This window comes from Barbus barbus, assembly GCF_936440315.1.
Source record: "Barbus barbus genome assembly, chromosome: 49".
NCBI classification, from domain to species: Eukaryota; Metazoa; Chordata; class Actinopteri; order Cypriniformes; family Cyprinidae; genus Barbus; species Barbus barbus.
The window spans coordinates 10215941-10242767 of record NC_136727.1 but is presented as its reverse complement, the minus strand read 5'-3'; the positions used below and the strand labels follow the sequence as shown (position 1 = coordinate 10242767).

General features: G+C 36.3%; 2 protein-coding genes across 5 annotated transcripts in view; one reads left to right on the top strand and one right to left on the bottom strand.

The window, feature by feature from the left end:
• LOC306867661 (rho GTPase-activating protein 45-like) overlaps positions 1 to 23356 on the top strand; it is a 24608-nt gene extending 1252 nt beyond the window's left edge. For 2 of the 4 annotated variants that reach the window (XM_079413459.1, XM_079413461.1), the window contains exons 2-23: positions 398 to 794; positions 6908 to 7051; positions 7148 to 7232; positions 8708 to 8780; positions 8992 to 9052; positions 11412 to 11546; positions 11744 to 11805; positions 11891 to 12001; positions 12699 to 12779; positions 12864 to 13031; positions 13126 to 13263; positions 14750 to 14940; positions 15031 to 15152; positions 16118 to 16216; positions 16337 to 16438; positions 16524 to 16687; positions 19138 to 19326; positions 19398 to 19535; positions 20564 to 20802; positions 20888 to 21125; positions 21245 to 21341; positions 22092 to 23356. In XM_079413459.1, the coding sequence (XP_079269585.1) occupies positions 398 to 794; positions 6908 to 7051; positions 7148 to 7232; positions 8708 to 8780; positions 8992 to 9052; positions 11412 to 11546; positions 11744 to 11805; positions 11891 to 12001; positions 12699 to 12779; positions 12864 to 13031; positions 13126 to 13263; positions 14750 to 14940; positions 15031 to 15152; positions 16118 to 16216; positions 16337 to 16438; positions 16524 to 16687; positions 19138 to 19326; positions 19398 to 19535; positions 20564 to 20802; positions 20888 to 21125; positions 21245 to 21341; positions 22092 to 22378 (3321 nt within the window). In that variant the 3' untranslated portion in view covers positions 22379 to 23356. Of the gene's footprint in view, positions 1 to 397; positions 795 to 6907; positions 7052 to 7147; positions 7233 to 8707; positions 8781 to 8991; positions 9053 to 11411; positions 11547 to 11743; positions 11806 to 11890; positions 12002 to 12698; positions 12780 to 12863; positions 13032 to 13125; positions 13264 to 14749; positions 14941 to 15030; positions 15153 to 16117; positions 16217 to 16336; positions 16439 to 16523; positions 16688 to 19137; positions 19327 to 19397; positions 19536 to 20563; positions 20803 to 20887; positions 21126 to 21244; positions 21342 to 22088 lie in introns of all 4 variants that reach the window. The other 2 variants (XM_079413458.1, XM_079413460.1) reach the window with 1 other exon arrangement.
• On the bottom strand, positions 23028 to 26827 carry LOC306867662 (DNA-directed RNA polymerases I, II, and III subunit RPABC1). Its single transcript, XM_079413462.1, has 8 exons — positions 26685 to 26827; positions 26356 to 26530; positions 26139 to 26254; positions 25977 to 26057; positions 24790 to 24848; positions 24230 to 24308; positions 24063 to 24138; positions 23028 to 23106 (listed from the first exon to the last, which is right to left on the bottom strand). Exons 1-7 carry the CDS (start codon positions 26739 to 26741, stop codon positions 24073 to 24075), a joined length of 633 nt encoding a protein of 210 aa, XP_079269588.1. The 5' UTR covers positions 26742 to 26827; the 3' UTR covers positions 23028 to 23106; positions 24063 to 24072.

Here is a 26827-nt window from a genome sequence, read left to right as displayed (position 1 = left end):
AAGTGAACTGGATTTTGGGATATCACCCTGTTAACACTTATTGGATTGTAGTGCATCATATTTCACCATTCGTTCATTCTAACGAATGACTAACATGACGCAGAAATTAGTCATAATTGATGGGATTTTCGGTAACTTGGCTTTATATTCATGTTTACTTGCATGGGAGTGTTTTTAGGCCTCAGCGAAGCCAGTTAGTGTGGCATCAGCTCTTCGGGGTGTGACAGGAAGTAGGCCACGGTTACACAATTGCTCTTGTGAAAGTTGTTGTTTACTAACAGCCGTCTATTGTAGTAGAGCACACATCTTGTGCTCTATCCTCAATTTTCTGCCTTATAACTTGTCATGTTTATCAGTTTGTCCACACTATATGCTTGTTTTCTTCTTCATCATACAGCTCTCTGCTCTTCAAGAACAGCCTCGGAAAGATGCAGTCGATGCAATCATCTCTTCGTCCCATACTTCCTCCAATCTGTCTCCCCCTGTCCTAGAAGTCCCATCATCCTGTCCAGGTACCCCTTTGGCCCAGCACACTAAGCTGGTTGGCAGCCCGTCCCCAATGGGTACCCTAAAGCGGCCGACTTCCCTGAATCGTAATCCAAGCGCCGCAGGCTTCCCGATCCAGTCTTGGGTTTTTAGTAAGGGTGCGGGAAAATCCGTCATCGCCCAGAGTCCCTCGCCGGAGACACCCGAGGCTACAGTGGCTATCGAGGTGGAAGACATCCCGTCGTTGTTGCGCATAGTGGAGCGGTTTGCCAAAGCGGTGGAGAAACTGAAAGATGTTGTGCTTGAAGGTAAGATAATGGTTTTCTTGGAGAAGAACTACAAAAAATCCATGACTTTTTTTTTTTTTTTTTTTTTTTTTTTTTGTAAAAACCAACAACTGTGGTTGCCAGAATTTGTATGTAAAAAATATGGTAGAAACATTTTAGGTTTTACTAACTGAACTTAAATTTACAGTAAAGGTCCTTGCACATGGAGTCTGAAATGATCATATGCGTTTTTTTTCTTTTTGTATTCGTCATCCTTTCCTATCAAAATGCTTGCTGCGGATGCGAAAACGCAGAAAATCGAACCTGATCTGAGTTTATGACGGATGAAAGTTTCGGAGGCAGTGTGTAAATGTGATTGACACAAAGTGAGGGCGTGTGAATTTTGGACTCCATGTGCAATGACCTCAAAGGGGTCATATGACGTTGCTAAAAAGAACATTTATTTGGTGTAATGCAATGCGTTTATGCTTTTAAGGGAAAAAAACACATTTTTTTCCACATACTGTACATTATTGTTGCTCCGCCTTTCTGAAACGCGTCGATTTTTACAAAGCTCATTGTTCTGAGAAGCGAGGCATGCTCTGATTGGCCAGATATCCAGTGCATTGTGATTGGCCAAATACCTCAAGCGTGAGACGGAAATGTTACGCCCCTCACCGTATTGTGATGCTGTGTCCCGGCGCGACGAGACAAAAACAATAAAACCCATTATAAACGAGGCATGTGTTGCATCCAGTGGGGACATAATTACTGATTATAAGGACTTATACTGTCTTTACACATCGCGTTGCATCGTGCTGTGTAAACATTACCATGTCTGCATTTGTGATCGGAGAAATGACAAGCACTACTCTACACTGCTCAACTCACGTTTGAATCGTCAGTGGCAAATTCTTTAAATAAGAAAACGTACTTGCAGGCTGTGAGTCAGAAGTGCCAGACTGTCCTTGCAAAGTTGGAATTGCCCCACTTTATAGAAACGGCGTTTGTGCACAGCTAGGCTACTCTCCAGGTTCAGGAAGTAATCCTCCGTAAAATGTGCTGCACACACCCTAATATTTGGGTTGAACTGTTCTGGAACAGTGTGCTAAATACAACTTAACCACTGATTTCTAGTTGTGTCCTCTTTTGGAAGCCCAAACAAAGTACTTTCTCTTTCACAACGAAACACAGCGTGGCGCCGGCAGAAGCAACAATACTACAGCGAGAATAATAGTTCCGCCTTCTTTCTTTGCGTATACATTTGGGCGGTGTTTTGCAAATCTTCCCACACCGTGACGTAGACGTGGGGGCGTGTTTGAATGAGCCATTTTAGGTGGGTGTGGTCGAGTCTTAACTTTTATAAAGAATATCTCTTTGGTTTTGAGACTTTAGTCTTTACAACTTCAGGGATCTTATCTATGCACAAACAGCTTGTAACGCTCCAAAGAGAAGGGCACCATCATAATCGCCCTATTTTAACGATCTAAGTGCATGCTCTAAAGCGCACGGCGCAAGTGCACTCCAATTTTGCTAGTTTGGTCTAAACGGGTTGTCCCTATTCTCTTAATGAGTAATGGGTGTTTTTTTGGGCGTAATGTGCAATAAACCAATTAGGGTCTCATCTCCCATTCCCTTTTAAGAGGGAGTTACGCTCGCGCCTTGGTGGATTCGCTAGCAAACGGATCTGCTCATGCGCAAGCAAATAGGTAGCCTAATTCTGATACATGCAATGACTAGCCATTATGACATGTATGACATTTTTATATTTATGTAGCCTACACAATATTCTTTTACACAGTAATCCTTTAATTTTTTATATTTGCTGCGCTTCCCTGTGTAATAAGCAAAGTGAACGCACGTTGTGGACCCGCCGAGAGATAACAAACAAAATAACAAACAAAAATATTGCGCCATTGACATTAGACCAGGTTTGAGTTGGCCTATGGCACAGTCTGTTTTCCGCTCCTCGAAATAGCAATGTGCCAACAATGCACCTTAACACACCTCTTTTTTTAGACCAGCATGCCCATGGTGCGCACAAATGTATATGCTATTTATACAACGCGGCGCAGGATGGGAAAATGAGAACTGCGTCAGGCTGAAACTAGCAAAAACATTTGTGCTGCGCCGCATTGTGCCGGGTGTATGATAGGGCCCATAATGTTAATGTACCAAAATGTACAATAATATACCTAAAATGTGTTTTGTACATTTACAATATACGTAAAAATTCAAAGTTCATCACAAACAGGGTTATAATAGTCAACAAAAATGTAAAATTAAAACCAGATTATATAAATGTTAACTAATAATAAAATCTAAATTTATTCAAACTTTATTTAAAATGTATTAAAAAATGTTAATTAAATTATTGAAATCAATAAACCGTAGAAACATTAAAAAATTAAAAATTACAAACACAGAAAAAATACTAAAATTAACATGAAAATGGGAGGGGAAAAAAATTACAAACTTTGTAACAAATGACACTAAAATAATGGTGTAAACATAACAGAAAATTGTAATCTACTTGGTGATTTCGATTTAAAAAAAAAATCACACCATTTGAAAGAATTTTGGGAATGTCTGTATTTTACTGTAAAGTTACATAAAGTGCCATTTAGATTTATTAGTTTTTCACTTTATATAGCAAGAAATTACTGTTAACCAATTAACAGGTTTTAAACAGCATTTTTAGTCTTTTACCGTAATTATTACAATAACTTTTTTTTTTTTTTTTTTTACAGTGTAGTTGACATATGAAACGTTTCCTGGTACTTATTTTCAAGTTAGAAACGCACAACAGTGCTCAATACTTGTCTGCCACATGACTATTTGCACGTCCTGCCACAAACATCACCTTCCGCTGAGGATCATGTGATCGCGGAGCAGAGAAGGGGTGGAGCTGAGTTTGCGCGAGGCCCTGATCTTCCTGTATCTGCAGTCAGGCTGAGTTCCTGTGGTGCACCACACCGGCAAAGGAAATGGTTCTCTCAGAAAACACCCCCTTCCACTCTCAGGACTCGTAGAGCAACGTCATTCAGCATCAAGCATATAGTCCTACCCATAAATGACAAAATCAGTTATTATATCTGAGTTTTCTGATCTCACTATAGACAAAACTATCTTTTCCACAAGAGGATCCTTATAAATAAATAAATTAAAAAAAAAAGCGCTGTGATGGTGCCGTGATACAGTGATGGTAAAACATGATGTGTGTGTATGTATGTATATGTATATATATGTGTGTGTATATATATATATATATATATATATATATATATATATATATATATATATATATATATATATATAAATACACACACACACACCTGTATATATGGAAAATATTTTGTGCGCATATGAGTTAAATCTGAAGATAATTTTTATTTAATATTATCTAAACATACTACATTCAAACATCCAAACCAAAAACAATCCCCTAAAAATGACAACAAAAGCACTATGGAATTTTATATTGTATTTTTCGTAATTTTATAGAAATTATATTTAAATTAGGGCTGTCAGTCGATTAAAATATTTAATGTAATTAATTGCATGGTACGTCAATTAATTAATTAAATTATTCGCAAATTACATTTGTCTGTGACAATACCCCAAAAAGATTATTTAAAGCTATTTTTGTGTTAAATGAGAGTATTAAGTAGACATTACAAAGTAGCTTTAGAAAGAAAGCTACTTTCAACAAAATCTTGATTTGATTCAACAATCTCTTACACAAATGTTTTTGCTACAGCGGCCTAACATAAATGGAACACCACAAAAGAGAATTTGAGACCTGTTTTTTTTGGGGGGGGGGGGGGATTCATACAATGAAAGTCACTGGTAACCAAAACAATTTTACAAAATACCTTTTTTTTAAATGAACCACAAAAGTCATTCAGGTTTGAGTAAATGATGATTTAATTTTTTTGTATGTGAACTAAGCCCTTTAAAGTTTTTATTTATTTATTTTAAATGAAGAAATGCAATAACACTGAAAATAAGAAACTAAAGCTGCCAGCAGGTAGCGGTAAATGTCTTTACGAGTCATTCATTCAAACGGCTGATTCATTCAGGAATTCAGTAAACGGCTCACTTTTGAATGGGTCTTTGAGTCATTGATTCACCCGATTCGTTCAAAAACTCTGATTCAGAAACTAAACACCGCTGTGTTGCTCGGAGACGCACAACAATTCTGCTGTGGTTTTAGGTCATATTGCAAAAACAGACAATATTGATTAAAATATACCACAATATTAACTCATTTACTGAACTGTTGTATAAAATCACATTTGCACTCGTTATAATCGGGACAAAAACAGCACTGGTGTGATATTGCTCTCACTGCTCGTGTGATATCCCTTGTCATGTGATATAAATATGAGACAAAAACTCTTACAGGAATTTTTTTTTTTTTTTTTCCCAATTTCTTGAATTTTACGCCATAACTGCATTTATGGATCATATTTGTCAACAGTCAACTGTAAGATGACATACAGGTCTGGGGACAGGGCCAGTGCGTTAACTGCATTAAAACATTTTATTCGCGTTATTTTTCATAACCAATTAAGTTGACACATTAAACTGACAGCCCTGAATTTTTTACTTTTTTTGCTGGCCCAAGTTTGAAAACTATATTATGGTAGTAAATGATTACTATGATACTTGGTAGTTGTCCAAATAAGCTAGTCAATGAACTAACTATACTACTACTCCTACTAATAATAATAGTAGTAGGCTACTTTTAACTAACTGAAAAATCTAGTAGGACATACATCTTTCAAATGTATTTCATATTTCAAATATATGGTTTTGGTGGTTGACTTTTGTATTATAATTCCATAATTTCCACCAATTTTGTTTTCTTTTTTTATTGAACACAAATAACCTACTTTATCTGATTGGGGAAAAAGCCAGTTGTTCATGCTTCCCGTTACTGTACAAGTCGGGTAGTTTCAACAGAACAAAGAGAAACTCTACAAGTAACAGTTGGTGTTTTTTGCTTCGAGTTGCAGTTAAGAGCTGTGACAGGAGGAAGTAGCTTGTAGACGTGTCACAGCAGACGAGAAAGCACTGCAACACAGTGTGAACAAATGGCCTGCCTTGCATCATCTCGACTCTTTTAGGATCACTGCAGATATTTCTCAGCATGACAGACATGGACATGTCATTTAGGGTCATGTCAAGGGTTACTGGGTTCACAAAGAAATATCCAGGTCATATTGTGCCCTATAAGAGATGATTCAATGAAACCTTTTAATTGTTCATTTATTTTATTTGCTCTGTTTTTTTTTTGTATAATTGTTTATTGAACAAAACTGAACAAATTAATCTAATTTATACATTAATTTTGATCTAACTGTTTTATCTTTTTTTATTTTTTCCCTTGTTTTTGATAACTTTTGTTTTTTGAATCATGTAGTGTGAAATATGACCAAGGTATTTTTTTCTTAAAGCTGCAGTCCGTAACTTTTGGCGCTCTAGCGGTTAATAAAGAACTCTGTGCGTGTTGCGGAAGAACATTGTAGCCGGAGCTACTTCTCTGTTTATGTCTATGACGAATTACGCAGGTACTGGGCTACTCCGCAGCAGTACCTACCCAAACCAGTCTAAAATAGTCCGAATATAAACACTTATCATAGGTGTACCATAGTGATTCAGGACAAGCCAAAAACAATTGGAATCCATTGGAAAATGGATTCATGGTGTACTCGTTTATTATATACATTTTGTAAACTTTGAACACAGTTACAGACTGCAGCTTTAATTTATTTTTTATTTATTTTGTTGGGGCATTTTCTTATGGGGTGAAATATGACCCAGACTTTTTTTTTTTTCTTTTTTTTTCATTTTATTGTTTTATTTTTCATCTGTCTGTCTTCGTCTTTTGGGTGAAATATGACCCAGATATTTTTTTTGGAACTTTTTTTCATTTTATTGTTTGTTTGTTTACCTCCTTTCTTTTTATTGGGTAAAACATTACTCAGATATTTAATTAGCCTATAGTTTTGCATATTTGATAACGCAGTGTGAAGAGTTATCATTTGGCACAAAAATCCAAGTTTAATCCGAAGTCTTAACTGCTTTTGTTGTGCGGCTGTAATCTAGATGTTTATTTTCAGCTGATAAGAGTCTGATGTTTTTTGCAGACAAACAGGAGAACCGGCGTCCATTGGCCCATGAGTGTTTGGGGGAAGTTCTGCGCATCCTGCGGCAGGTCATCAGCATGTACCCTCTCCTCAACACAGTGGAGACACTCACCGCTGCCGGCAAACTCATCTCACAGGTCAAAGGTTAAGAGCAGCCATTTACATTCATTCTACAGCAGTACTGAATTTCTGTTGTCATTAAGAAATTTACCAATTTTTTTTTTTTGTCTTTGACTTCAGGATATCACTATGAAGTGTGCAATGAAGTAGACAAAAAAGATTTTGAGAAGGCCATCGAGACCATCGCTGTTGCCTTTAGCAGCAGGTGAGTATGAAGCTCTTATTTGCGCCTTTGTTTCTTGTAATTACAGATTTTCTCACATTTGGCTTTTTTTTTCTTTCTTTTTTTTTTTTTTAACTCTAAGGGTGTGTTCACACTTGTAGTTCGTTTGATTCATTTGGTCCGGAAAAAAAAGGAAAATGATACATTTGGACCTGGTCCGCTTAGCGTTCTCACTGGCATTTTTGACAGCGAACCTAAAGGCATAGTGATGCGTTCACAACCTGGTTGGTTGGCTTTAATGACGTATATTTTGTGACGGAATTTGCCGAACACCCCAAACAAAAGGAAAAGGTGCGTTTGACTTAGTGGCACTGCAGGTGAATTACATCAAAGTTCCCATTCACTGATCGGTCTGCTCAGCACCGTATTGTCAAATACACCTAATGCTGTCTGCTGGACTTAGCACACTCATTTTTGCGTGTATATGATTTTATTTTTACCACCTGCAAACTCCCAAAGAGCTCATAAAAGGCAGTTTACCTCCTTGTTTGCCCTCTGCTCATTTTGTTTTGGATACGCCGCTTGTTCCCTTCGTGAAATCATGCCGCATCTTATCATTACATCCTGTTTTTGGTTCGTTTAGAAGTATTTGGTTTGTGTTCATATTTAATTTGAACCGCACCAGAGTTCGTTTGGAAGCAGACAGAGACCCATTTCTTTTCTTTTTTTTAAACCAGAGTTCGCTTTAATCGAACCAAACATGACAAATGTGAACACACCCTAAGATGCAAACAGGCTTACATTTTGCAGTATAAAATTTTGCCGTAAAAAAGCATTTACTCTTTGAAATATTTATTTGATCGACCTACCAATGGTGATTTACAAATATTTATTTAGTTTTGATTCATTCTGGGAAATGGCACATTCTTTAGTAATATCAAATAAAATATTAAAATAAATGAATGGAAAAATTTCTCCTTGAATGAATGGAATTATTGATTGATTGTTATATCATTCAAGTAGTTCAAGTAGTAGTTTTTAGTTTGTTTATCAAATTTGTTTAATTAAATTTTTTACCAGTCTAAATTAAGCATACACAAGACTGCAGTGCCATACAGCGTACTTTGTGTACATTATGAAATCATCTCTCTCAAAATCCTCTGTTAAATCATTGACATTAATCATAGCTCTACAGAAATAACAGGAAGTTGATCTGTGGCTTCTGCACTCTTACGCTAACAGCCCCAAACCCTCAAGGATCTGTTTTTGAGTTCGAGCTGATCATTATCATCTCTCATGTAGTACTGCTGTTGTTGTCACGTCAGCTTTTCATAATCATGTCAATAAATTTTTGAATGGCAGCACAAAATGTTGCTCATACAGTCTTGTTCATGTCTTGCATTAATTACCAAAAACTTTAATCATGCAGCAGTGCAATGTGACTGTTTCTGTGGCAAGAACTGAGCAAAGAGGAAGTTGAGAGCTGGCATCAGTTGTTTTTGTTTGTGTTTTGTCAGTGTGTCTGAGCTGCTGATGGGAGAGGTGGACAGCAGCACGCTGTTGTCGGTGTTACCGTCTGAGAAGAGCAGGGTGAGTGTGTGTCAGTCTCTGTACAGAGTGGATGTTGGTAGCAGGTTTTGACTTCCTGTAAGTGGCGTTCTGTGATTAGAGTCACTGCTCTGGGACACAGTTGTCCTCCACTGAAATGAGACTCGCATGAACACACGTGACTGTGTATGATGTATGTTGCACAATGTGTGATATAAATATCGGTGTGTTTATTTTTTTTTTGAATGTTCAGTCTATGGAGAACCTCTCGGGTCACGAGTCTTCACACACACGGAGTGATTCATCTGAGCTGGGTACATCGTTTTGACAAATTCAGAAATGCAGAAAAGCAAGTGGGAATGCACTGATATAGATGCAAGGTTTTTTTTGTTGAAGATATAATATTATTTCTTCAAAATAATATATAATTATGTAGTGTGTGTATATACACACACACACACACAGACACAGACACAGGTAGGTGCTGGTCATAAAATTAGAATATCATGAAAAAGTTTATTTATTTCAGTAATACCATTCAAAAAGTGAAACTTGTATATTAGATTCATTCATTACACACAGACTGATATATTTCGAATGTTTATTTCCTTTAATTTTGATGATTATAACTGACAACAAATGAAAGTCCCAAATTCAGTATCTCAGAAAATTAGAATATCAATTAAGACCAATGCAAAAAAAATGATTTTTAGAAATGTTGGCCAACTGAAAAGTATGAGGATGTACAGCACTCAATATTTAGTTGGGGCTCCTTTGGCCCGGATTACTGCAGCAATGCGGCGTGGCATGGAGTCGATCAGTCTGTGGCACTGCTCAGGTGTTATGAGAGCCCATGTTGCTCTGATAGTGGCCTTCAGCTCTTCTGAATTGTTGGGTCTGGCGTATTGCATCTTCCTCTTCACAATACCCCATAGGTTTTCTATGGGGTTAAGGTCAGGCGAGTTTGCTGGCCAATCAAGAACAGGGATACCATGGTCCTTTTAAACCAGGTACTGGTAGCTTTGGCAGTGTGTGCAGGTGCCAAGTCCTGTTAGAAAAGGAAATCTGCATCTCCATAAAGTTGGTCAGCAGCAGGAAGCATGAAGTGCTCTAAAACTTCCTGGTAGACGGCTGTGTTGACCTTGGACCTCAGAAAACACAATGGACCAACACCAGCAGATGACATGGCACCCCAAACCATCAATGACTGTGGAAACTTTACACTGGACCTCAAGCAACGTGGATTATGTGCCTCTCCTCTCTTCCTCCAGACTCTGGGACCTTGATTTCCAAAGGAAATGCAAAATCTACTTTCATCAAAGAACATAACTTTGGACCACTCAGCAGCAGTCCAGTCAAGACGCTTCTGACGCTGTCTCTTGTTCAAGAGTGGCTTGACACAAGGAATGCGACAGCTGAAACCCATGTCTTGCATACGTCTGTGCGTGGTGGTTCTTGACGCACTGACTCCAGCTGCTGTCCACTCTTTGTGAATCTCCCCCACATTTTTGAATGGGTTTTGTTTCACAATCCTCTCCAGGGTGCGGTTATTCCTATTGCTTGTACACTTTTTTATTTTTTATTTTTTATTTTTTTTCCTACCACATCTTGTCCTTCCCTTCGCCTCTCTATTAATGTGCTTGGACACAGAGCTCTGTGAACAGCCAGCCTCTTTAGCAATGACCTTTTGTGTCTTGCCCTCCTTGTGCAAGGTGTCAATGGTCGTCTTTTGGACAACTGTCAAGTCAGCAGTCTTCCCCATGATTGTGTAGCCTACAGAACTAGACTGAGAGACCATTTAAAGGCTTTTGCAGGTGTTTTGAGTTAATTAGCTGATTAGAGTGTGGCACCAGGTGTCTTCAATATTGAACATTTTCACAATATTCTAATTTTCTGAGATACTGAATTTGTGACTTATTGAATTTGATTTATTTATATATTTATTGATCTTAAATTAGGAATAATACTTAAAAAAAAAAAAAATAATAATAATAATAATGTTGTTATTATTATTACAACTACAGGAGACGACATTTGAAGTGGATCAAAAAGTTCATCAAAGTTGTCCTAAGATAAGAACGTATTTTGGTTTTATGTTTTAGGACGACTTTGAAAGGTTTTTGATCCACTTCAAATGTTGACTAGTGTATTTATTATTATTATTATTAACAACAATAATTAGTAATAGTAGTAGTATTTTGATAACAATATTACAATTATTCATAATTTTAAATGTATGGTTTGCAGGAGATTTTGTAAAGATCTTAATGAACTTTTATGAAATCTCTTGCAGAACATATTTTTAATTATAAATATTACAATATACATATAATTAAGAACTTGTTTAAATATGTTCTGCAGGACACTAAGTTTGCATATTTATTTAAACATTTAAATTTTTTTCTTTTTTAAAGAATTATTTATTTATTATTAGTAGTGTAGTAACAACAATTATTATTCATCTTTTTAAATGCTTTGCAGGATATTATGTAAAGATCTCTTATGCCAGCATAGAAAAAAATATTTTTATTAACTTTTATTATTAAAATAATGTAGGTCTCCCTCAGAACAAACAAATAAATGTATTTATTTTTATGGTTAGTATTGCAAATGTACACTCCCCACAATGACACTTTAACATTTACATATTTGTATTCCTATGTGTGCTGGCAGCGATGAGCGCTGAAGAGGTAGACATTATCCTGCAGCGCAGTGAAGGAGGAGTGGACTCTGCTCTGATGTACGCTAAAACCATCTCCAAATACATGAAGGATCTGATCGGCTATGTTGAGAAGAAGCTTGCGCTAGGTAGGATCACGTGTGGCTTCAGTGATACAATGGCTTGATTTAAATTTACTTTTGAAATGTTATATGAGAGATTTAAATAGTGTGTAGTTTTAGATAAAACGTAGAATTCTTATTCTAAATTCGGAGTGCTTGACCCACGTCCTGTAGTTTTTTTTTTACTTTAATATTTGACGTCTTAAATTGTAATGTTTGTACAGAGCTGGAGTTTTCCAAGGGCTTACAAAGGATCTATCAATCTTGTAAACAGACCATCACACAGGTGAGAACTAACCTCGCTCAAGTTCTCTACAGTCTTCAGGATTGGTTTGTTTTCTTCCTCATGTGTCTGTTTTTGTGTCCATCAGCCACACATGCCCTTCTTCTCCATCTACTCTCTGGCTCTGGAGCAGGACCTGGAGCAGAGCTCTGGGATGCATCAGGCGGCCTCCACCCTGCAGAACCAGACCTTCATCATGGTACAACATCAACATGTCCACCTTTTGCCCTTTTATTAGTACGCAACTCTATGAACCATAAGAAGGAAAATTATCAAAATTGGCACACTTTTAGTGATGATCATGAATAGTAAACTGACCAACTTTGGGGCCCCTAGGACCCACTCTATAGCGCCACCAGCAGTTCAAAAATTAACTTTTCAAATGGTTATAACTTTTGAACCCTTTTTTTGTAGAAAAATTAAACTTTCTACACCTGATTACGCTCATCATACTGTTACGTTCCTTGGATTATGCAGATTCTGACTTTGTCTTATTTATTATTTTACAACAATGTGTCTCTACACCATATTGAATCAAATGAAAATGTGTTTTTTTTCCACTGCTACTACTACAAATTTTGTCCAAAATGGGCTCATATGGTCTTTGGACCAAGCCACACAGATTTAAAAAAATAAATAAACCTCTCTGAAGTTCACCGTGTTTGTTGACTTATGCTAGTTAGTTTAGCGTGCTAATTGGTTAGCATGCTAAGCAGCTGCCATTCTTTCGAACAGGACTCTTCAGCTATCACGTTAGCTTAGTATGCTAGTCTGGTCAACATGTTTATTAGTAGTAATAGTAGTTACTGTTAAATGTACTATTGTATTGTATGTATTATTACTGGAGCGTGAAGTATTTTGCTGTGAAGAATCATGTGCTTTATGCTCATCCACAGCCTCTGCTGCTCCGCAAACAAGAGCATGAGAAGAAGCGCAAGGAGATCAAGGACCAGTGGCTGAAGGCCAAGAGAAAGCTGGTAACCTTTACATTTATCCATCTAATGAGCTACCAGAACACTAGCAGCACAGGTCTGTAAGGGATGTTGTGTGTTTGAACACAGATGGAGTGTGAGGCCAACCTTCGCAGGGCCAAGCAGGTCTACATGGCCCGCTGCGAGGAGTACGACAAGGCCAGGACGGCGGCGAACAGGGCCGAGGAGGAGGGCGGCAGTTCTACCACCAAAACCGTAGACAAGAAGAAACGGCTGGAGGAAGAGGCCCGCAACAAGGTCAGACTTGGCATTTCTAATATGCCACTGTAGGAAGAGTTTTGCTAGAACAGATGTTCAGTGGTTTAGCAAGTTGTTTTTGTGTTCGTCTCAGACTGAAGAGGCCGAGGCCACGTACCGGACGTGTATCGCAGATGCCATCACACAACACCAGGAGCTGGAGCACATGAAGGTCACCGTCCTGCGGCAGATACAGGAGGTCATCAAACAGAGCGACCAGACCATCCGCTCGGTAAACACTTCACACTCACTAGATGAATATAAACTGATTTTATTCATTTATTAGTCTTTACGTCTCCATTAAAAAAAATTTATTCACAAATAAAATTGAGGAGTAATTAAATATAGGTCTTTTTTTTCAGAAGGTATTTCACACAAGACTCCCTTAATCACACAAGACCCAATAATCAATTAAAGTGCATATTATAAAATATAACAAATATATTAGGGAAATATTTCAAAATATAGTCAATATAAAATTAAGGGAAGTATTAAAAAAAATTTAATATATTAGGGGAAATATTTCACAATACAGCAAATATATTAGGAAAATATTAAATATAGCATATATGAGCAAATATGTAAATGCAGCAAATGTTAATATTTTACAATGCAGCTGGGATGGATGGATATTTGTAATATAAAATGTATATTTTCAATATTTAGATTTTTTCCCCCTATATTTTTAAATACAGAAAATGTATTTAAATATATTTGCTACATTTAAAAATGTCCTTAAAATGCCCCCAAAAATGTGCTTTATATAATGTCTTTAAGATAACAGCAAATATGTTATGGAAATACTGTAAAATACAGCAAATGTATTTTTAAGAAAATATAAAAAAATTTATGTAATGTAGCTTCTGTACTGTACTTTGCAACTTCTTTAATATAGAAAGTATGTTTATATATATATATATATATATATATATATATATATATATATATATATATATATATATATATATATATATATATATATATATATATATATATATATATATATATATATATATATATATATATATATATAAAGAACCTTTTTAAATGCAGTAAATATTTAAGAATATTTTTAAAGCATTATATTGAGGAAATATTTATAATTATATTGAGCAAAATACAGCAAATATATTTTAAATGATTTGAAAATGCTTTTTTAATAGCAGTTAGATTTATAAAAATTTACTTTTACAGCAAATATATTTAAGAATTTTTAAAGCACTTTCCTCAATATCGTAAAATACTGCGAATATTTGAAAATGCAGCTTCTGTATTTCTGTGTGTATAAAATTCATTTTTAATATGAACAGCAAATATATTCAAGGGCATTTCTGGAAAGCATTGTATTGACAAAATATTGTAAAATGCAGCAAATTGTATATTCTAAAATACTGTTAAATACATCTTCAATATAGAAAATGTATCAAGAACATATTTTGAAATAGTTTAATGGCTGGTGATTGTTTATGGCTTGTCAATTTTCTCAAGGCATAAAGTTAATTTTAAACTCTGATCAAGACATTTGAAAAGCTAAATATATTATGAATGAGACTTTAAAGTTTTTTTTCAGTATTCATGTGTGTATACTTGGTCAATGGCCCAGACATGTCAGGCATTGCTCAGATTAACAGGATCAAATAAATACTGAAAAAAACACCAAGAAAACTTCAAATCCAAATCCAGCTTGAGTGGTTTTAACTGTGTGAAACTCTTTCCAGGCCACCATCTCCTACTACCAGATCATGCACATGCAGACGGTAGCGCTGCCGGTCCACTATCAGACGCTGTGTGAGAGCAGTAAACTGTACGACCCGGGACAGCAGTACGCCACGCACGTCAAAGACCTTCAGATGATCGAAGAGCCTGAGACGCATTACGAGTTTGAGGCCTACTCTGCCTCCTCCAGCCAGTAACCAACACTCCTCTTGCTTTCAAACATGGAATATCATGGAAGTGGATGTGAATATTACAGTAAGATGTTGTGTTGTCTTGAATTCAGGCCGTCAGTCAGAACTCGTGCTGACAGCTCTAACACTGATGCTCACAGCAACGCTGAAGCGCCGCCCACCGCTGGAGAAACCGGAGATATGAGCGCCTCTCACAAAGATGAGCAGAAGAGAGGTTTGTGCATTGATTTGTTTGATCTACTTATTATAAAATGCAATATAAAAACATTTAAGTATCTTTGTGTGAACCCACAAAAATGCACATCTAACAAAAATGTGTAATGTAACTAATTTAAGAAATTTAATGTTTATTCATTTTGAATTATTAATTTAAAATAAATTGCATTAATTGTAACTAATTGAATAACAATGTAGTTTAATATAATTAGATGTACTTAATTTTATATTGTATTTTATTATATTATCATCTAACAAATTATATTATCTTAAAGCTTCCCCCAAATGTAACTAGTTTAAATTTAATACGTTTATACATTTAAAATGAATTTAAAATTCAATTACATTATTAAATTCAATTATCATTATTAGTTACAATTAATTATGTAATTACATTTTAATATAATAGAATGCTAAAAAATTATCTATATATATATATAAAACATTTTTATGTACATTTTATTATTAGTTAGATTATATTACTAGTAAACCTAAGTTTAAAAAAAAATTAAGTTAATAATTTACTTTTTATATTATACTCTAATATATTATATTATTAATACATATAACAATTATGATTGTATTAATTTTTAGGGTCCAAAGAACTAATTTATTAATATTTGAATTTTTGTATATTGTATATTCATTTGATTAATTTATCAATTAAAGTTTTATATAATATATTCTATTATATTAAAAGTAAATTATATTAATATATAATTTTAGAAAAATTATTTTCATTTAAATAATATAATGGAATTTGCATTTGTGTTCATGCATATGTAAATCTAAATGAAATATAAAGTATTTGTATATTAAAATTGTCAAATGTGTATGAAGATTTTTATTTATAGATGTTTAGTGCTTTCAAAAGGTGCTTGTTTGGTTTGGATTTTTTGGGTATGTTATGAGTATCTAAAATAGTTACGCAAATGGTTCTGAATTGTATTTCTTTTGTGTCAGCTCGAGGTCACATGTCCCACAAATCCTGGGGCTCCACAGTGAGCGACACAGACAGTGTGGGAGGAGGAAGTGGCCTGGGATCCCCGACTACCAGCACAGGTACAACTTCCTGCCATGACTAATTAAAAATAATATATACATGTATATTAAATTTGCACTAACTTTTTATTTTATTTTATTTATTTTATTTTTTATTATTTTATTTATTTTTTTCCCTAGGTGACATAAGTAAAATGGCCCGAACGTCATCAACAGGAACCATGTCATCCAACGAAGACGCAGATGACAGAGACTCAAATGTTACTTCCTTTGAAACGCCAAGTGAGAGAAAACGGTGCACAAGTGTTTTCCTTTCTAATCTGTGCATATCATCCAGTTTCTTGACTGTCTGTTCAACGTTTTGCAGATATAAACGGCATCGAGCCTGAGATCGTGGTGCCCACCGGGCCGTTCAGGAATGTGGGTCTGTCAAAAGCTGCTCAGACACACAAACTGCGCAAACTGCGCGCCCCGTCCAAATGCAGAGAATGCGACAGCTATGTTTATTTCCAGGGAGCCGAGTGCGAGGAGGTGAGTCACGTTGGCTGCACTTGGGCCTCGTGTTTGAAATAATAAATCAGGCTTATTAAAATGATACTTCACCCAAAAATGAAAATTCTGTCTTTAATTTCTCACCCTCATGTCGTTCCAAAGCCACAAGACCTTCGTTCACCTTCTGATCACAAATTAAGATATTTTAGATGCACTCCGAGAGCTCTCTGACCCTCCATAGATAGCAAGGATCTTTACACGATCAAGGCTCAGAAATGTAGCAAGGAGATCGTTAAAATAATCCATGTGACATCAGTGGTTCAACCATAATTTTACGAAGCTACGAGTTTTTTTTTTTGTGTGCAAAGAAAACAAAAATCATGACTTTATTTAACAATTAGTCTCCACCGCTTCACCCTATAGTGCCATTTTGGCGAGTATCACATACGTAAACGACATACAGTCAGGTCCATAAATATTGGGACATCGACACAATTCTAACATTTGTGGCTCTATACACCACCACAATGGATTTCAAATGAAACGAACAAGATGTGCTTTAACTGCAGACTGTCAGCTTTAATTTGAGGGTATTTACATCCAAATCAGGTGAACGGTGTAGGAATTACAACAGTTTGTATATGTGCCTCCCACTTTTTAAGGGACCAAAAGTAATGGGACAGAATAATAATCATAAATCAAACTTTCACTTTTTAATACTTGGTTGCAAATCCTTTGCAGTCAATTACAGCCTGAAGTCTGGAACGCATAGACATCACCAGACGCTGGGTTTCATCCCTGGTGATGCTCTGCCAGGCCTCTACTGCAACCGTCTTCAGTTCCTGCTTGTTCTTGGGGCATTTTCCCTTCAGTTTTGTCTTCAGCAAGTGAAATGCATGCTCAATCAGATTCAGGTCAGGTGATTGACTTGGCCATTGCATAACAGTCCACTTCTTTCCTTTCAAAAACTCTTTGGTTGCTTTTGCAGTATGCTTTGGGTCATTGTCCATCTGCACTGTGAAGCGCCGTCCAGTGAGTTCTGAAGCATTTGGCTGAATATGAGTAGATAATATTGCCCGAAACACTTCAGAATTCATCCTGCTGCTTTTGTCAGCAGTCACATCATCAATAAATACAAGAGAACCAGTTCCACTGGCAGCCATACATGCCCACGCCATGACACTACCACCACCATGCTTCACTGATGAGGTGGTATGCTTAGGATCATGAGCAGTTCCTTTCCTTCTCCATACTCTTCCATCACTCTGGTACAAGTTGATCTTGGTGAAGGCTTTTTTTAGATGTCGTTTGGCAAACTCTAATCTGGCCTTCCTGTTTTTGAGGCTCACCAATGGTTTACATCTTGTGGTGAACCCTCTGTATTCACTCTGGTGAAGTCTTCTCTTGATTGTTGACTTTGACACACATACACCTACCTCCTGGAGAGTGTTCTTGATCTGGCCAACTGTTGTGAAGGGTGTTTTCTTCACCAGGGAAAGAATTCTTCGGTCATCCACCACAGTTGTTTTCCGTGGTCTTCCTGGTCTTTTGGTGTTGCTGAGCTCACCGGTGCGTTCCTTCTTTTTAAGAATGTTCCAGACAGTTGTTTTGGCCACGCCTAATGTTTTCGCTATCTCTCTGATGGGTTTGTTTTGTTTTTTCAGCCTAATGATGGCTTGCTTCACTGATAGTGACAGCTCTTTGGATCTCATCTTGACAGTTGACAGCAACCGATTCCAAATGCAAATAGCACACTTGAAATGAACTCTGGACCTTTTATCTGCTCATTGTAATTGGGATAATGAGGGAATAACACACACCTGGCCATGGAACAGCTGAGAAGCCTATTGTCCCATTACTTTTGGTCCCTTAACAAGTGGGAGGCACATATGCAAACTGTTGTAATTCCTACACCGTTCACCTGATTTGGATGTAAATACCCTCAAATTAAAGCTGACAGTGTGCAGTTAAAGTTTCATTTGAAATCCATCGTGGTGGTGTATAGAGCCAAAAATGTTAGAATTGTGTCGATGTCCCAATATTTATGGACCTGACTGTATGTACGCAGATATATTTTTTTTTTTTAACTTTCAGATCAAAACGTAAACAAGCGTATCCACGTACATACATTGCAAACATTGTTTACATTCAGTGGCTTCTCTCCAAAGTTGCACTATAGGGTGGAGGAGACGAATTGTTAAAGTCGTTATTTTTGTTTTCTTTGTCTCGTAGCTTCGTAAAATTACGGTTGAACCACTGATGTCACATGGATTGTTTTAACTATCTCCTTGCTACGTTTCTGAGCCTTGATCATGTATAGATCCTTGCTGTCTATGGAGGGTCAGAGAGCTCTCGGATTCCATCAAAAATATCTTAATTTGTGTTCTGAAGATATGGGTTTGGAACGACATGAGGGTGAGAAATTAATGACAGAATTTTCATTTTTGGGTGAACTAACCCTTTAAAGTCTGCTTGTTTGCTTTTGGCAGTGTTTTCTGGCCTGTCACAAGCGCTGCTTGGAGACTCTGGCCATTCAGTGTGGCCACAAGAAGCTCCAGGGTCGCCTTCAGCTGTTCGGGCAGGATTTCTTACAGGTGTCAGGCAACAGTCCTGACGGCATCCCCTTCATCATCAAGAAGTGCATCGGCGAGATCGAGAGAAGAGCGCTGAGAATGAAGGTACGTTCAGATCCAGCAGATCTCAGCCAATAGAAATGCAGGATTGTGCTGATGGCCCTCCTCTCTGTCAGGGTATTTATCGTGTGAATGGTGTGAAGACGCGGGTGGAGAAGCTGTGCCAGGCGTTTGAGAACGGCAAAGAGCTGGTGGAGCTGTCCCAGTCCTCACCACACGACATCAGCAACGTACTGAAGCTTTATCTGCGGCAGGTGAGCCACCACTGCATCAGGACAATATTGTAGAAATGGCATTTTTGGGTTTTGTATATTCTATTGTATGAAAATTTGACTTAACAGTCTGCATTTTTGGTTCACCTAAATTTAACTAATTTAATATTTATTTTGCATATATTGTATTTATTAATCTAACTAATTTATTCATTTATATATTGTTGTATTAAATTACATTATAAATCTAAATTATGATTATATTAATACATCATCATAGCATTTGTAGGGTTCACTCAAATAACCCAAATAAATGTATTTATATTTTAATTTAACTTTAAATGAAATAAAGTTAATAACTATAACTTTTTTTATTTTATTTTTTTTATCTACATTTAGCAAAATCAGGGAACATAATATTGCATAAAATGGCATTTTGGGGTTTTGTATATTATATGATAATTAAATTATATAAATGAAAATACAACAGAATTTGCATTTGAGTTTACCCAAATTTAAATAACAATAGTTTAATAATATACTCAACTCTTGATAAAACATAATGATGTTTATAGAAATTTAGGAAAATAACAGAATTTGCATTTTTGTAAGTATAATTTAATAAAATCTAATTAAATTTTTTTATATTTTATTATCATTAATTATTTTACTACTAATTAACTACTACTAATAAAATTATTGCATTCCATTACATTAAAATTACATTATTAAAAAAAAAAAAAAAACCTAACAATTAGCATTTTTGGGTTCCCCAAATGTAACTAATTTATTAATTGTTCGTATATTATTGTATTTTAATTTTCAGTTATATTAATACATATAATAATTTTTTTTTTTTGGGGGGGGTTTGCACTCACCTAAATTATAAATGTATTTATATAACAATTTAATTTTCAGTTTTTAATATTACAACACTTACATTTTTGGTGAACAAATCCTTTAACTGTTCCCTGTGACTAAGTTGCCAGTTAGCAGTGGCTTTCATATCCTCATATGTTCACCAAAGTCAGTTGTTACATCCTCATTTTGTATTTCTGCCTCTTCCTCAGCTTCCAGAGCCCATCATGCCCTTCCGTCTCTACAACAGTCTGATGGGTCTGGCGAAGGAAAGCCTGGCTGTAGTGGGTCCAGAGGGAGCCGAGACGGGCAAAGGGCCCGACCTGGTGGACCTCGGCCCTGAGACGGACCCTGAACTCTTGGCCCTCGTGGACAGACTCAAGAATCTCCTTAAAGAGCTGCCCAAACCAAACACAACCACTCTGCGCTACATAGCACGCCACCTGAGAAGGTGCAATGATTTCAGGGTTTATAGACTGACACGGACTCTGCCAAACTCTGTGTTTATTTGGTTAATGTCCCTCCTCTGTTTTCAGGATTGCAGAACTGGAAGATGACAATAAGATGAGCCCGAGTAATCTGGGCATCGTGTTTGGCCCCTCACTGATGCGGCCCCGGCCCTCAGGGGCCACGGTGTCTCTGTCGTCTTTGGTGGATTACCCATATCAGGCCCGCATAGTGGAGACCCTCGTTGTGTTTTATCCTGCCATTTTCCATTCAGACTCCAGCCGGCCTGCATGCACCAGCACCACCCACACACCGTCCCTGCAGCAGGTTTGAGTTTCATACGCAGTAGATTAAATCTCTCATGTTGTGCAAGCGGTGCGTTTTAATGGGAGGTTAACTGGTTAAACCGTTAATGCAGAACAAATGTGACGTTTTGGTCTGTGCAGGAAAGCAGCATTGATGGAGAAGAACACTGTTTGAATGATGAACAAGGAGTCGCAGATGAACCCAGCGCTGCAGAGTCAGACAAGTTAGAGAGTCATGGTATTACAGACTTTTATTCCTAATATTATTGGTTTACATTCTTCAAATGCATTGTGTGTGTATATTTAGATTTATCTTCTGATATTTTAATTGTTTTAAATGTTATATATTTCATGTTTTATTTTAATTAACTCCATTTCCATTTTAAAATACCTTTTATACTCATTTAAGTTTTCCTCTCTCTCTCTCTCTCTCTCTCTCTCTCACACGTTTTCATTTTATTTATTAGCCTTTTATATTAAATGCATTTAAAATGCATATTTATATGAATATATTTATTTATAAATTTCACCATTATTTGTCATATTTTAAAATATTAGAAATTTTGAAGTTTATTGTATTTGGTTTTTATTTTTGCCTTTTTATTAATATATATGTATTCATATAAATATAAAATGAATAGTTAAATATATCACCATTATTTTAAAATATTTGAAATTGCCTTTCATATTACTGTACATTAACTTTATATTTGTCAATGTTTTTACATCACCATTTCCTTAATTTATTTAATTTTACATTTATTTTGTATTCAATACTCTGCCTTTCATATTAGTTTTAATATACAAATATATTAATATAATTGTACAATTAATATTTAAATATATCACCATTACATTGATCTTTCTTATATATCATTATTCATATATTTAAAAAAAAATTATTCTAATGAGCAGTTTTGCAGTCAAATTAATAATTATAAATAAAAATATATAGCACCATATATAACGATCTGTCATGTGTCAGCAGACAGTTCAACAGGAACACCTGGTTCTCTGGAACACAGTCTGGACTCCGATTCAGAAGCAGATGAGGAACGGGCCCAGCCCCCCAGTCCCACAGACCAGGAGCTCGACCCTACCAACGAAACCCAAATGAGACCACCCATCCTCCTCGTGAACCTGCAGTGTCCCTCCAGCCCAAAGAACAACAGTAACCCCCCTGCCCTCCCTGAGAGTGAGCCGCCCGAGTTAGACGAACCCGAGGAAGAGCCAGCAAGCTCGCTGGCAGCGTTAAATATCAATCAATCAGAGTAACAACACCACCACAACACTCACTCTCGGAGTTCACCACAGCCAGGGTTTGTCTGTGACATTCCAGTGTGGGTTTTGTTTTTTTTAAAGATGCGATTTAATATTTAAAATACTTAGCTTGGAATCCTGCGAAAATTTACAGATTTTTTTTTTTAAAAATGGGTTTTAGCTTTATTTTACCAAAACAGCGGTACGCTTCCGGTGTCATCATGCATTTTATCTTATGAAATCACCATATACTAAGTGTTGATGAATATCTCACTTGTTAAGTTTTTATATGTTTGTGCTTGTCTTTTAATAAAAAAAAGAGTGATTCCAAAATAATCATTAGTTTACAGCCAATGCAAACTAATGTGATGCATGCAAATCAGATTTAAGAGCATGTTGTCAGACAACATGTTAGCCAATGAGGATGTAGTTAACTTGTTGGTGCTGTATAAAGTCTTTGGTTGGTTAGTGTGTATTTGCGCACAATCTAGATCAACTTCCCTTTTTAACCCTCATCACAACAATGGCTTTCAGAAAGAAAAAGGTGAGTGCTTGCTCTTTCTTTTACTTTCAGGTTTTGAGGCTTGTTCACAGCTCACTTGGGACCAAACGAACAGCATTTTTAATATGGAAAGTTGTCAAATAAAATGACAAGGAGAAAAAGAATAGCAAAATCATATTTATTAGTTAAAAAAAGGCAAATTCAGCCCATGTTCACTTTCAGCAGTTGGAGAATTTCAAATCTGTCAAAAAAACAAACAAAAATATCATTAATTCCTTAAAAATATTAACATTAAAGAATACAGAATTAATTTTTTTAGTTATGAAGGCACTAAAATGACACTTAAAGCCATTAAGAAAACAAAAATTCAAAACTATGTATATACCAAAGACAATATAGTAATGATACTTAAAGTCTGTGTAAAGCCAATATTAAATGTGTGTTCTGAGTTTGTCACACCACAGAAAAATGTTAACCACCCACCCAAATTTGAATGCAAAAAAATCTTGTATAAAGGGCGTGGTATCAAAATCTTGAAAAAATTAGTATTCTTTGCTCTCTAATGCTGAGGGCGTGTCCACTAGCTGCGCTGAAACCACGCCCACTCACGGGAAAGCTGCCGTCTCGCTCAGCTGTCTTCCTCTAGCTGCTTATTTAATAAGGAGACCGAGCTGTTTTGTAAATGATCGCAACCAGATATTACGCATTTACGTGACTAAGGCATAGCTAGCTAACACTGTTCTTTGATGTCATACACTGATTGGTCTGGAGCACTGCTTCAAGTCGAACACACCTCCTATAGTGTTGGGAAAGGGGCCGTGCTCGGTGGCTCGATTGCGTCATCGAGTCCTGATTTAGCCCCACCCAAAAATCCTGATCACGAAAATGGTGAAAAACTGTTCAACGGTCTAACTCCGCAATTAAGTACTACACAGTACACAGTCTTTGTAACATGTTTCAGCAATGCATTTCTAACATTTGTGTTTACAAACAATTCTCAGAATTGAGTTTACACAGACTTTAAATAACACTGCTTCACAGATTTGCATCTTGAATTTGAACTGATGATAACAAATCCTGAGGTATTAATTACAAGGAATAAGTGGTTAAATATGAAGGTTCTTATTGCTGTTGGTCCAATATGCAATTTCTAAGCGTTAAGCAAATACTCCAGTGTACTACAACAGAAATACTGACTTCATAAGCATTACTGGACCAGTCTGTATGTGATGTACCGTCCAGCAGTTTCACTCGGTCTGATGATCTTAACAACCTGAAGAACATGCCACAAGTTACTTAAACACTCAAACTAAAGGTTTTTAGAGGTGTCAAAATAAGAAGAAAATACATATTTGAGTTCCTACCTGGCCTCTCTTTAAGCCAAAGTAACGGGCAACAGGATCCCCGGCTTGAATTCTGGGAAGCTGGCTTTCCTTTAGTTTACTGGAGAGGAGCTGGTTAAGGCTAAACTAATCTATCTAAAGCACCAACTAGAGATACTACTACAGTAAACCATTCAACTGAATCTAGTAAATCAGGGTTATAGTTAACAAAAAAAAAAAAATTGTATAAATATACACAGGCATTCACTTACATTAGTATTTTATTTTTTTCAATGGCTACCGCTCAACAGGAAGAAAGTCATACAGGTTAAGAACAACTTGAGGGTGAGTAAATGGTGACAATTTTAATTTGTGTTAACTATCCCTTCAACTGAAATAAAATATAAAAATATAGGCAATATATAATATATTGCCAAGGCAACTTTTCTCATTTTCATTTAACTTTACTAAAATTGAAATAATAATAAAACACAAACAATTTGAAATGAGGAAAAAACACTGAAAATGAATAAAAACTATAACGCTATCATTGTTACTAAAATAACACTGTTATGAACTTCAACCAAAACCGCAAAGGATACTACCGCGCCAGCAACTCGGTCACTTCCTCTTTAGTCATGACTATGTGCTCTGGAACAAGCTGAAAGAAATGAAAACACATTATCGTGCAAATAAAATTAAAACAATGTGAAATATTAGCATTTTGGTGTAAATAGCCAAAGGAGTCGATAAAAATCTAAAATGCCTTAAGCCCGAGACACACTACATGTTAAGATAGCAATCCTATAAGATCACACTGTGTGACATGGATCTTCGTTACTATAGAAGAATAAAACATCATCAGCATGCCCTAGTGGTAAATAAAGATAGCTACAACACCCACGTGATATTATAAGAGCACACTTCAGTTATTTCGTCTGTCTCTTTAAATGCACAAATTCTGATTGGCTGTCAATTGCTTTTTATCATTTATCAGTTGGAGAAAAACAAATAGTTCTTAGTCATACGAATGATATTCCTAATTATAGTTGTAATGTGGACCACCGTATATATTTTCACAGAAATAGAACAATTACCAAAACTTCGTAGTTATCGTTATGATTTTAGCAGAGTTGGAATCTGAACGATTTTACTTTTAGCTCGAACCAAATTTTATTCAGACACCTTCAACATTTCTCTCATCACAGTTTATTTGCTATAGTTTAGAAAATGGTAATAAAATAGGACAAGAACTCAGTTCAACTGTACCAGAACAAATTCAACTTGATAATGTCAGATAACTTTGATAGAAAGGTACGTAATGAATTCAGTTGAATAGATGTCAGCTGTTAAATTTAACTACACAATTAGATCAAAACCAATTTAGGTCGACAAATTACCAAGCAATGCTTACTTTTAATCAGTCTGTGGTGTAAATAGGTCACATTAACAATTAAAGAAAAACATGCTCGGGTCAAAGTGTTTGAATTTATCAATTTTACCAGTAGTCCACTGTATGAAGAATATCTGGGTATATTATGTCACAGTTTACTTTATTTTGCTATCCTCACTTACATAAACTATAGTGTCCTGCACCCACTAGTAAAAAAAAAAGATATCAAAAATGATACCTGGTGTCTAAATAATTTTTGGTTTGGCTGAACTATAAAAACCCTGACAGCCAATCAGAATCAGCCTGACTTTAAAAAGATTTGAATGCTGCAGACAACACACCTGAAGTGCGGCCTTTAAATCTTGTAAACAGTCTGTTTAAGTGCAGCTTCCTCACCTCGTGCTCGGTAATGTTGATCAGAAGCTCCTGCTGAAGAAACTGCTCAAGGATGTACTTAGGCGCCATGTCTACCAGAGACTGAAATTTAAAAGACAAACACAATTGAAATGCCTTAATAGTTAATGTTCTTCTAAATGTAAGTGTATATGCTTGTGTCACCTGTTTGGCGGAGGGCGTCATGCCCATCTGGACTACAATGATGGCCCTGGTGATGTTTTCTTCTTGCATACGCTGGCAATACATCTTTATGGTCTTGATGCCAACCTTTGGTTCCTCTGAAAGCAAGAGCATGGTAGATATGATACAAGCGTTTCTCAACAGTTCGTAACGGGTGAGTTAAACAGGAGCTGGGCTTGATGTTGAAGAAGCATCATACCGGGGAAGAACACAAACATCTGGTCGGTCGGGTCGTCGTTGTGGGCGACCAGGACCGTGAGATCGGTTCGTCGTGGTCGACCTTCGCTGGGTTTGTCTCCAAACTGGCTTCTGAACTCATCGAGAGTCTGATCCAGTTCATCTTGGGTCACCAAATAACCACGATCGTGACACAGCTGAAAGATATAAGGACATAATAGCATATTTCTGTTATTTGGATGCGTACTGTATGTTAGGAGATCATAAATAACGAAACTCCTGCGGATCCGAATAAGCATCACAATAAACTGTCTACTACTGCGTAATCAAGTTACATGGCCTTTAATTTACCTGCATTATAGTTTTTCTAATTTTCCATAGTCTGTATGTCTCTTCCTCGTCGTCCATATCGCACTAAAAAGATTAAAATATTACGATCAAAACAGACCACGCTTGGGTCCCGTTGCTGCCGGCGCGTGAATATGACGTCAGAC